At 41.5% G+C, this 12622-nt stretch overlaps 1 protein-coding gene across 6 annotated transcripts in view; it reads left to right on the top strand.

The window, feature by feature from the left end:
* Positions 1 to 12622, top strand: part of SEMA5B (semaphorin 5B) — a 267685-nt gene that overhangs the window by 189633 nt on the left and 65430 nt on the right. For all 6 annotated transcript variants that reach the window (XM_077181655.1, XM_077181654.1, XM_054636287.2 and 3 more), the window contains 3 exons: positions 7591 to 7689; positions 8418 to 8631; positions 11205 to 11490. In XM_077181655.1, coding sequence (XP_077037770.1) covers positions 7591 to 7689; positions 8418 to 8631; positions 11205 to 11490 — 599 coding nt within the window. The remainder of the gene's footprint in view (positions 1 to 7590; positions 7690 to 8417; positions 8632 to 11204; positions 11491 to 12622) is intronic.

Genomic DNA, 12622 nt, shown 5'->3' with positions numbered 1-12622 from the left:
GCTCTGAACTGCTGAGTTTATGCTGATTGTGACACACAGTTTGAAATCATTTGGTGGGTGCAGTGATCATGAGTGAAGTTTGGAGGAATGGAGGTATTCAAGCAACTGTTAGGCACTTCTTGACATACAATTAGTGGCAAACAAAGGTGTTGACTAAGACTCTGACAAGAAGACAGGAAGCTACAAAGGCAGAAGGATTCTGCAGTAGCTAAGTAAACAGTGATCTCCCAGGTCTGTATCTACACTACCCTGTGAGTCCACAGCTGAGTCCCCTATACATTCATTGTTAGTTATACTGCAGAGAAATGACTCAGCACCAGCTCAAAAAGACCAAGTTCATTCTAGTCACCTGATGAATCTCTACTCCAGCTAAGTCCAGATCTGACTCAGGATCTCTGCCCTTGGCTGGGTAAATGCAGCAGGTGAGGGCAGCACCATTGTGAACACTTCTGATTCTGCTGTGCAATGGTGGTACAAGGTGCAGAGATCTGTCTGCCTCAAGCTTGACTAATGGCAGGTTTCTACCCAGCACAGATAATTTGATGATAAATGAGTTATGGATTGTTAGATACTCAGATATGTGATGATAGAGGCTAGAAATAAGGAGAACCTTTGGATCTTACATTAATTCACAGTGTAATTGCCTAAGTTATATGGCTGGTACATTTTCCTTGCCCATTTAATAATGTATGTATTTTAGGTGAAGCTTTCAAAACTGGCTCAGGTATTAAAACGCCTCTTTTATTGTGCCTGTTAAGTATGAGATGATTCTTCCTCCTGCTTAGAAACTCTCTTCCTAAAATGCACAGAGCTGTACCCTAAGAAAAATAAGAAGCAGGAGAATAAAAGCCACAAAATGCATATCACAGAAGTATAATTATTATGATATAATAGTCACTTTCCATTTGAGTATACCTATTGTCTAGAGGAGAGGCAGATGAAAAATCTGGGTCTTAGATAAAAGGTGAGAAGGTCCCTTTTTTCCTGACACCTTTGGCCATGAATTTCACTTGCTTATTCCTAAATTGAGCTCAGTGTCTGTGTCTGTCTGCTGTACCTTTTTGAAAAAGATGGAAAGTTTTGCTCTGAGGGCCTGAAGCAAATGTGCTTCCTGTGCTTTGCTGGATTGTTCTAATGGCAGATTACCTTCCCCGGTAACATGTACTTTACTTTTTATTTGGATATAACTTCAGTTTTGAGTGAATGGGCTTTATTTTGCCCTTCTCTGCTAGATTAAAGAGCCCTTTAGTTATCAGTATTTATTTTTTACAGAGGCACTTACATGCTCTTTTCAATGCAGTACTTTGGTTTTTTGATAAAGTAAAAAGATGAATTCTGCAAGCCTCTTTCCCTAAGTCATTTTTTTACTCCCTTGAATACTTTTTGTCTGTTTTCTGTATATTTCAATTTTTCACCTGTATTCCCTTGCAATTTCTCTAATGCCTAAGTGTGATTAAAACAGCCTCCACCCTCCTCCGTTCATATACATGGCAGTTTTGTAGCTCCTCTGCCTAAATCCTTTCACAGTTACTAGTCTTGGGATGAAATCTCCATGTTTATACATAAAGCCCTTTTGTTCCTCTTTCTTTAATGCATAGTATCTGTATAAAATGGGACATTGGCCTCACTGATAGCTGCAGCTTTTGCCATCTTTATGTTAAATGTATGTTAAGAAAAATGTTGATACTGAGCTGGTAGCACCGCAGCTGGGGATCCACTAGGACAGCAAGTTTATGAATGATTTCACTTTGAGGATTTTTTTAATCACAGTAATTTATCAGATTTTAATCACTTAATGTATAAGTTCCTGAACCTGGTTTTAAAATTAACTCCCTGCAATATATCATGCAGTGTTAAAACAAACACCTCAGAAAAGTCTCTTTCATTGAAGTTATTTTTATCAACTGAAACTTGTGGTTTCCTCAAAGAAGTGTACATGCTTTGCTTGCCATGTCTCTGGAGAGCCATGCTGACTTCCACAAGTAATCTTTTTTTTTTTTTTTTTTTTTTTTTTTTTTTTTTTTTTTTTTTTTTTTTTTTTTTCCCCAGCATTTATAAAGTGTAGCATGATCAATATCTTTAAGCTGTCCCCTGGAAAACATCCACATTACTGAGACAGTGCAGAGAACAAAGGCAGTGTTATGTTGCCTTTCTTTGTGTCTTCCAAAATCATCCAGAGGTTGTAGTTAAAATGAATGATGGGTAGAGCAGAAGGGGAAGAGATGTATTATATTTCATTAGCAGTTGCTCAGTTCCTGGTTTGTAATTGGTTTGTCTCTGCGTAACACTCGCCATCCACCACATCTAAGGAATTTTGCCTAACATGGAAAATTGTGGCTTTTTCAAGATTAGAACTTTAGTCTTTCTTTTGTCTAAGCACCAAATTATTTGTTAATGTTCCAAAAGCAGCACACCATCATTTTAAACTGTTTAAAGAAACCATTTGTGAAAACAGCAGTGAAAAATGGCAGTTCTTACATTCTGCCCTAAGAGCTTTGTGTAGCCAGGAGGAAGATGATGCACTAATAACACTTCTGGAGCAAGAAAGAAGTGAGATTAATATCTGATGGGCATCCAGCAGGGTTGTCCCACTGCACTGCCAGTATAGCTTCTTCCCTCTTTTTGTGTGGTGTCCTGTTGCTGTGGATGCACAAGGTTACAGGGAAATCCTAGCCAAGGCTTCAGCCCAGTGGAATGGGATTGGTACATAGAAATTGCTGAGCTAAAGGAGGATTGAGCTATTTCAGGCCTCCCAGTGGTTATGTGTCACATAGAGGATGTTTATCTGCTTATCTGGTAGAACTGGGAAACTCCACACCATTTAGGAATAATAGACATCCAGGTAGGAGGCACCACAGAAATCCCCAGGGAAACAGAAATAGCTGGGAGGCCATCAGCTATTTTTATCCACTTTGTAACTGTTCCTGGAGACCTGAGCCTACATTCCTATTACTTCTGCTAAGCTATCAATGCAGAATCAGCCCCCAAATAAATTTGATTAGAAATCTATTAAAGAACATTTGGCTAGAAAAATCATCAGCAATTCTTTTTGCTATCTGTTCCACTCAGAGGAGAAGGGTAGTGTGGCTGGGGCCTTGGCTTAAACTGAGTAACAGACTTGCTTGTCCAAAGAAGTAAATACAGATATCTGAGAGTGTACCAATAGCAGGGCTCAAGAACCAAGTTGGGTCTTGATTATTTTTTTATAAATTGGGATAAGCCCCAGCAGATAAATTAAATGTTTTCTGCACGCTAAAATGTCACAGAAGAGGTAACTTGGAGTTCTGCTGGCTGATTCTCTGCACTCCAGGTTGTGCTCCAGGAGTCTGTGTTTCTCTACTGAGCATGGCAGACTGTCTGCAGCAGCTATTTTACTCATACAGTGTATAACTGTAAAACATGATGAAATAGTGTTAACCAATAATTAAAAAGGAGATCCCTGACAACAGGACTTGGGTAGTTTATTTAAACTAGAAAGCCATTAAAGTAATGCCTATATATAGCTATGCTTACTAAGAAAAATTCATCTGTACAATGAGATTAGGATTTATAACATTTTAGAACTCTGCTGTTAAGAGATGACAGAATAAACAACTAAGAAGCATCTACAGCTGGCTTATTTGCAGCAGCCTGAAACTTTTTGAGTTTTACCTCAAATGGAAGCTGCAGGAGGTCAGCCCCTCCATTGCTGATCTGTCCACATGAATGAAGGCAGTAACAGAGCACCACTCTTGCTTCTCAGGTTTGAATTGTTCTCTCAAAGCAACCTGATGTCTCTGTGAGCTAGAAAGAGACCTGGTCCTGTCCACAGTCATGGACATACAGCATTCACAGACAGTGCATGAATAGGAATTCTAAATGCTACAAAAAATAAATAAATGAGAGTAGTCTTAAACTGAGGAGGGGGCAGGAAGGGGCTTCAGTGCAGTTTGTTCTGACTGTGAGATCCTGTGGCCTGTAGTGTTGAGCATTAGCAGTCATGACCTCTTCCTTTTTAGGAAAACAAGGGTCATTAGACTGGAGAAAAGTGATACCTTCTAAATTTATGGCCCTATCTCAATAAAGGGATGAGTACCAGGTAATTTTGGGGAAGGAGCAAGAACCTCAAAGTATGTAACATGCAATTCATAGGAAAATCAGAAATATGCTTAATTCTTTGGCAGTGAGCCACAGGTTTTTATCAGCTCTGCCATATATTTAATAATAATCCTAACTAATATAACTAAGTTATTCTTATTAACCATATAAATATGCAGTCTTCCCCCTTTATTTAAAACCTTAATCTCTTGATCCCTGTAATATCTTCTGGTGATAAGATTTGCAGACTGATCATACACAGATTTAACTGTCTGCTCCATAATGTGAGAGCAGGATCCAAATATTGTCTTGTCTGGACAGAGGTGGGTTCAAACTTGCCAAATTTTCTGCTTATATTACAGCCCATCTGATTTTTGCTTCCTGTGTGCCTAGAGTTTTCCAACCACATGGAAGAAACTGCATTAAATAGCTCCTACTTTCTGTAGGGGTTTGTGAGATCATTTTACGAACCAGTTGCCTCATCTATGACTTGCTGCAGAGAATGACTTTTCAGAGCAAATCCAGGCTGGTTTAAAGAACACAGAGAGGAGGCTGTTCCTTGCTATTTATTTTGAGAATGGGATAGTAAGAGAATCTAATTAAATCTCCCAGACGCTGTCTTGAGAAAAATCCTGCAAGCTGGAGCATTTCAATGGTTTTGTTTCTTTGCTTTTGTTGGAGGCTTCATAGACTGATGTGACTGGCCATGGGTACAGCAATAAGAAACACAAGGTGAGCACTGTACTCTGCTTTGGGCCAGGCAGGTTGGAGAGATGTGGACCTTTGTGTGTGTCCTCTAACCCAGTGTGTCACCACAGAGAGGTTAGCACCTGCAGTGTTTCCATTCCCCCAGCTGACAGAGCAGGGCAGACAATGTGCATCTGCTTCAGAACATTACTTTAAGTGTCTAAATTGCTTTGAGACCAGTGCATGAAATGAGCACATTATCACTGCTCTTCCTCCAGGAGCATGCAGTGCTGCTACCATCATCAGTAAAGCAGGTCTAGGGAAAATGTCTGCTCAGTTAACTCATAGGAACAACTACAGGTGGACATGGCCTACATCTAGCAGCATTATTTTTAAGCAGTAAAAATGGAGTAAAAGTGTGCAACAGATTAATCACTGCCAGTAGTCTGCAGCATATGGTCTTCCACAGAAATTCTTTTTGCATGCTATCTTCTCAGCTTGGAAGATTTTACAGAAATTGAAATTTGTTAATCTGTAATTCAGCTCTGTGCAAATAAAGGGAAATCTGCAAATTAGGATTTTATATTTTTGCTGGGCAGGGCTTTAGTTAGGAATACATTGTAGTACCTAGGCAGGAAAGGGTCCAGCAACGTAGCTGGTCTTAGCTGTTTTGGGTCAGAAGCTATGCTCAGACCTTTCACAAAGCAGAGAATGGTGGCAGTGGAGGGGGAGCAGGTAGGTATTCTCTTGTGTGAAATTTGAGTACAGAACTGCATTCTAGGTTGGATGGCAAATCAATCATATTCTGAAAACAACACTCTGTTGGGAGATGACCTAATACTTTTTTTTAACAGCATTCGTTCGAGAATTTTTAGTACTTTGCAGTCAAATATATAGTGGTCCTAAAATTATGTGGGATTGAATAACTGTACTCTACAGAAAGAGGAATTACTTAACCCAGTCATGAAATGCAGACATCTCTAGGGCAGGAAGGAACTGACAGGGCTCCCAGCACCATGCAGCAATGATAAGAGAGGGCAGAGAGGATGGCAAGCCCTTTGTCTTGTTAAAGGAAGCAATGATACCATTATTCTCAACACAGCAGGTGGGACAGTGCCTCTCAAGGTCCTGTTTGATAGACTGATGCACAGTCACCATGACTGATCTGCTTCTGAAATAAAAAGAGTTGACTCAGCTATGAATCTAAGCTCTCATTTTTGGGTGCTGGGCATTGGCTATCTGATTCCTGCTGCCCCTCAAGACTGGCAGCATGTGCTCTGTGGCACTCAGTAGCCTCTTTCCAGACTGGGCAAATGCTCCTGGGCAGGCTCTGGAGTGGAGTCTGTGCCATTCAAAAGCAGGGATCACATATCATGTCCATGCAGTTGCCGTCTGTGGGTAGCACTGGCAGGTTTCCTGTTGGATCCTTTCTGTACAGCAAATGAAACAAGATAGTGTGTAATTCAGCTAAGCAAGCCCCTTCCTTTCCAGATGATAGGGGGTGTTTTTACACTGCTGAGTCTTGCAAATGAAGTCTTCTGGGGAATGATCAACCTTCCCAACATGGGAGCTTGCTGAATGATTGCTGCTTACAGGAGGGAGAAGTGGTGTCTGCAGCTGTAGGCTCAACTCAGTGGCAAATGATCTATTGGAGGGAAGAAAGCAAAGCAGCCTGGGTAACCCAGCTGAGGTTGCTATTTTTTAACAAGTTTCCTTTTCTGTTTATGGTACAACATAATAGATTTTCTTCCCTTGGAGCCCAGTGGGTGCCAGTCATTGCTCATATCCTCTCCTCTGAGGTGGCCCAGGGCCTGGGGCAGGCAGGCTGGTGCACATAGCTCATTGGGGCTCTTTGGGTGATCCTCGGGGCAGGTGGTGTTGCAGCCTCCTGCACTGCCTCTGGGAATTGCATACTAGTCTCTCACCTCCCTTTTCCTGTGTGTAATGTTGGAAAGTTCCTGCCCTCTGTGGCCTCCTCCACCCCCACAGCCTAACTCCAGGAGATGCTCAGTTAGCCTGATTTCCACAGGTCTCTGGCTATAGGGAGAAAGAGAGACCATGGCTCTCTCTAACAACATGAAGGTTATTTTCTGAACAAAAAGGCAACTGCAGCCTTGTGCTGCCACCCCAGCACAGTGTGGGACAGCAGGACCCCCATGCCTTTGGGGACTGGCATGTGGAGGGAGTTGCCTATTGGTACCAGCAAGTGGTCAAGCAACTGACACTGGGAACTTGCTATTTCTTCTATTTCTCACTGGCCTGGCCTGAAAGAGAAACTCCTTCTACCATGGAAAATCCTGAGCACACAATCCTCTGGGAGGCAGGAAGTAACAGCCTGTTCAAGCACGAGATTGTCTGACCTGTCTGGTCTATTAAAGAGAAGTTCCTGCTGTTTTCCTGCTGGCACTGGTTTGAATTACAGTGTAGACAGACCTGCTGTCCTTCACTGGTGAAGTTGGTGTCTGGGTAATGTTTTCAAAGCTGCAGCATTACCGGGAAAATAGGTCAGAAGTATCATCATGGAAAGAGGGGAAAATTTCTCCTCCACTCTAAGCAGAGCACAGAAAGAGGCACTTGTAGCTATGACAAAATTGACCTGATGGCTAACATCCTACCCCAGGACTGCGCAGGGCCATGGTTAGAGAAATAACCAGCAAATTGGGCTTGCTCTCCTGGACTGCTGGCTCCCTACAGCTGTGCACTGCTTGAGGCAACAAACCTCAGCCCAAGTTAGAGCTAAGGAAGGTGCATTCCTGCTGCAACACAGGTATTTTTAATGTAATAATATTTTAAAAAATCCTTTGTCTCTGTCTTGTGTCCCTATAGGAAGAGTGCCAGAATTATGTCCGAGTGCTGATTGTTTATGGCAAGAAGGTTTTCACCTGTGGTACCAATGCCTTTTCACCAGTGTGTTCCAGTCGACAGGTCTGTTCTGCCTCTTCTACAGTGATGGAGAGGGGTGGATATGTGCTCTAGGAAAGGACAGTCATTTGGCAGGCTATCATGGCTGCACAAAATATGTTCTAAATGTAGCTGACTGAAATTATGTTGGTTTTTGTCTTTGGGCTGCTTTGGTGCAGTGACTGTGTCTACAGTTGGGGAACAAAAAGTTCATGTTATGGGTGAGTTTGGTCTGGACAAAGTGCTGCTCATGTAAACCTTGGGTATGGCACTGAAAATGGGAAATATAGACAAGCTTAGCTCTGAGTACCTCCTGAGCTAACACTTTAAAGTTTCTTTAAAATAAATGGCAAAACTCCCTTTGGGTTCAAGGGAGGCAGGAGCAGGTCCAGAAAAAGTTTGTATGTTTTTTTAAGGCCAGTATATATTCAGGAGGTGTCTATAGAAGATTAAAAACCTGCACTTGCACGAGGAGCACCTGATTACACCAAGGGGGTTTGGGCTTTATTGACTGGGAATGACCCTTTGTACAAAGCAATAGGATCAGCGAGGCTCAGACACAACTTCTTACATTGGCAAATGTTGGCTGTAAAGATCAATTTTCAGTCATCACTAAGATTACATTCTCCTAGCTACCTGATTTTTAAAAATCAGGGATTTGCTCATAGGTACTCACGGGCAAAGCAAATTCTTTATACCATTAAGAAAGTCAGATGCTCTTTAAATTTTCTTCTCTCTCCTTTTAAATACAGGTAGGAAATCTCAGCAAAATCATTGACAGAATTAATGGAGTGGCTCGGTGCCCATACGACCCTCGGCATAACTCGACAGCTGTGATTACATCACGAGGAGAACTCTATGCTGCAACTGTGATTGATTTTTCTGGACGGGATCCTGCTATTTACCGCAGCCTTGGAAATGTTCCCCCACTTAGGACAGCACAATACAACTCCAAATGGCTCAATGGTAAAGTCATGTGGGTCACATCTGAGCAAGAGATGTATTAAAGTCAGCTTGACAGGCTTGTAAATCTTTCTCTCTCTTTTCATATTGAGATCCAGAGTTATGATGGGGAAGGGCTTCCGGAGCAATAATCAATGCAGCTTAGAAGACATTTAAAAAGAACCTGGAATTATTTCAGAAAAGTTGATTTAGAATATGGAAAGTGGGTCTTATAGGCTACTTAACATATATATGGGTCTCTATCTTGTGAGATGACCAAATACATCATTTTAACAAGAAAACCACTCAAAGATTTGAAGATCAAAATCAACTTAAAGCATCGTATTGTTGACCCAGTTCTGCAGAGTGATAGGCACTCTTTACTTCCCCTGACTCAGCTGAAGATGCCTGGTTTCAGTGCAAGATCACTCCAAAAATGAGAAATTTCACAGCACGTTATGTTCCATATGTGAGTCCATGCTGATGTGGATTTATAGTTATTAAAAGCAGCTCTTACCCCAGTGTGATAATACCCTGCATCAAGCAAGCTATAGAATTTCAACCAGCAATCCCTGCACTGAGTCCACACCTTCCAACTGGGGCAAAGCACTTCTAGTCTGAGCAGACTATAGTGATGGAGACCCCAGTATTCCCCCTATCATCTTTTACCGAGGTAAATTGACCAGATATTTGAAATATTTCTATTAGATTTCAGGACCTTTCAATTAAAGATAAGGGCAGTGGGACTGTGCATTCTCTGGAGCTTAATAAGACTGAGCTAGGCTTCTGCAGGCATCTTGAAGTCAGTATGGAGACCTGGAGTGCAAGGGAAAGGATGTCATCAGGAAAGACTGTGAATTAGGAACAAGAAGCATCATAGCCCATATACACTCATTGGAAATATGTTCCTTTTGTCTGTGCATGAATGCAAGATTCAGAAGGAAGCCACATTGGAACTGGGGAGTTTAGGGAAGACAAACAGTAACTGAAGTTCTCATATGTGACTGGAAAAACTAATGTGACTCTTGGATTTATAACCTTGTGCAGCATTGGTGACATTGGAGTAATTTTGTCCTGTTCTGGCCACTTTTCAACAAGAAACAGAAAACCAGAAGGTGATTCAGAGAAGAGCCATTCAGTGATTTGAAACTTGGAAAGCCTGCCTCACAGTGAGAGCCTTAAGGAGCTCAATTTGTTTATCTTTCTGAAAAGGAGATAAAAGGTGTTTTGTTCATGATATGAAAGTACTTACATCAAGAGAAGATTTTGGAAAGGATAAAGTTCTTTAATCTAGCAGACAAGTCATGACAAGAACCTGTGATTGGAAGCTGAAACCAGATAATGTCAAATGGGAAAAGAAGTACAGGTTGCAGCTGGGTCAGTCTTTAGTGATTTGAACAAGTCCCTGAGGAAAGTGATGGATGTAAAGCCAGGTGACATTGTCCATTAATATCAGATCTCCTTCGAAAGATGTGGTCTAATTCTCCTGTTAGTTACAGCATCCGATGGTGGAATTACAGAGTGTAATTCTCTGGCTTGTGTGAGACAGAAGGTCAGATTTGGGATCACAATGGTCCCTTTAAGGTTCATGGTTAGTTTGAAGGAGAATTTTGATAGGAGATGATTTGCAATGCCCTCCCCTCTGTACCATCATCTGCCTCCCAAATTTGCCTTGCAGCAGAAGTGGGCCGCCTTTCTGTGTTCTCCTTTCACTCCTGGGCTGCAGCTTTAAAGGAATCCTGTCCTTCCCTTTATTCTTCTTCCTTTGAGCACTATTCAGAAATTAACATTGTGAAAACACCCTATTAAACCAACAGGTTTGGGGAAGGTTCGTTTGTTTGGTCAAATATTATTCATTGGCCAAACTTTTCCTTTTACCAAAGAAACTTTTAGGATAAAAGACTGTACACTTTAAAGCTTTATTATATCCCCAACTAAAATATTTATTATTAAACCTACTAAATTCAAAGTTCTTTTCAATTCTTGTGAAAATAATACCGAAAATTTTAGGAGAAAAAGCATTAAGGAGAGCACATTTCACTACTGTCTGTCTCTGGCATGGTTTTGTTTTATGGACATAAGATAATCTTTTGTGCCTAGAAACTGGAAAGGTTTGATGATAAAAGCCAGATGTGACAGTGCTGGGAGAGTAGCTTGAATGTTTCAGCACAGCTGTCTGGGGAATCGGGCGGATGCACGCAGCATATTTAACACATCATAAGGTCCACTTCAAAAGTGAATAGGTGAAGCAGCCCAATGGGGAGACTTTGTCTTGTAAAATGAGTATAGGTACAAAGAATAGTCATGCATATGCAAAATGTTGAACTCTGCTTTCACTGAAATCAGTAGCAGCTTTGCCAATAAAGTGGAGAAACAATGGGACCTTTCCAAGATTTGAAAAAAGGTACTAGAGCTATATCCTCATATATCATTATTCCCATCTACTGTTTTTATGTCCTCTGCTGACTCCAAACTCCCTGTGGTCCCAGCTTTGACAGGCTGCAAAAATGGAGCTGGCAGTGCAATGCATTGAGCAAGTCAGTGAGCATGGAATGATTTCTAACCTATATAAATCTCTTTAAATGTTTGTTTTTCAGAGCCTAACTTTATTGCTGCCTATGACATCGGCTTGTTCACCTACTTCTTCTTCCGTGAGAATGCGGTGGAACATGACTGTGGGAAAACAGTGTATTCCCGTGTGGCAAGGGTTTGCAAAAATGATATTGGAGGGAGGTTTTTGCTGGAGGACACATGGACAACTTTCATGAAGGCCAGACTGAACTGCTCCCGTGCTGGGGAAATCCCTTTCTATTACAATGAATTGCAAAGCACCTTCTACCTTCCTGAGCAAGATCTGATCTACGGTGTCTTCACTACTAATGTGTAAGTTGCACTGGCTTTACTGCCCTTCCTCTATTCCCAGCAGCCTGAGACTGACAATGTATTGATTTCTTAGACAGTTTGAGCAATCATTTTTGAAAGATCATTTGGTAAACGTGAAAGAATAGATAGATCTGTGTTATCCATTATGACAACATAGTCTTAGGACAGTGTTTTTAATCCATGGTTCACAGATTCCTGGAGTCCATAAAAGGTGACTGTGCAGTTTTAGGGTAACTTAATTTGATGCAAACCTGGGCATTGACAGACCTCAGACTTTTTGTAGGGACAGTCCAACTTGTGTAGTTTAGAGTGATGATCTAAAAATGACCCAACAGAAACACATTAATTTCCAGCCAGGCTAATTGCCTGGACAATCTAACACATTTGTGTGCACACTGGAGCTGACCCATGAGATGGACAGGTACACACACTTGGGAGAGAAGGGCTGGAAGGAGAAGAATGAGGCACATGGGATCACAACAGCCTAGACTGAAAACAACATCTATTGCAGTTGAACAGCACTGTAATAGCAAGGTCATGAGGGCCACAAGGCATTTAGCATTTCCAAGGCAGGATGGGGGGGGGGACTTTACCTCTGGCAGACTGTTTGAGGTCCACAAATCAAAAGCAGTGATGGAACTCTCAGGGGAAGGTATGATTTCTGATACTTCATAATCACCTCTTCTTGGCTTGATATTGAGAAAACTTGTAATTGGAATGATTTAGTGTAGCTGTGAAAGCAGAAAGGAGAAGAGGAGTTAATTAAAAAATATATTAAAAAACTCATAATGTATATTTTTAAGTCAGGAAAGCTCAAATAACTTTTTCTCCGATGCCTAAGGCTAGGATGATAAGTTTCAAGCTATAACCAGTCTGCATGGTATTGAGTTTCAATAATACATGTTCTCCAGGGGGGTGTTAGCCTGACATGTAAACTAGAGAATGAAAATCTGAGTAGTTACTCCATATGGCAAATGCTCAAAGTGCCTTCCTTGTGCTGGGCAGCCAACTTGTTTGGGGTTTTTGTGTGCAGTGCTGTCCAATATGAATAAGGGCCTGTTCCCAGGGAGCCCACAGAAAACCAAAGCAGTGAAGCCCTGCTGAAGTACAAACCCTCCTGTTTTAATGTGTC

The sequence above is a fragment of the Agelaius phoeniceus genome, chromosome 7, assembly GCF_051311805.1.
Source record: "Agelaius phoeniceus isolate bAgePho1 chromosome 7, bAgePho1.hap1, whole genome shotgun sequence".
Classification (NCBI taxonomy): domain Eukaryota; kingdom Metazoa; phylum Chordata; class Aves; order Passeriformes; family Icteridae; genus Agelaius; species Agelaius phoeniceus.
Note: the sequence above shows the minus strand (reverse complement) of the source record. Positions and strands in the feature narration are given on the sequence as shown.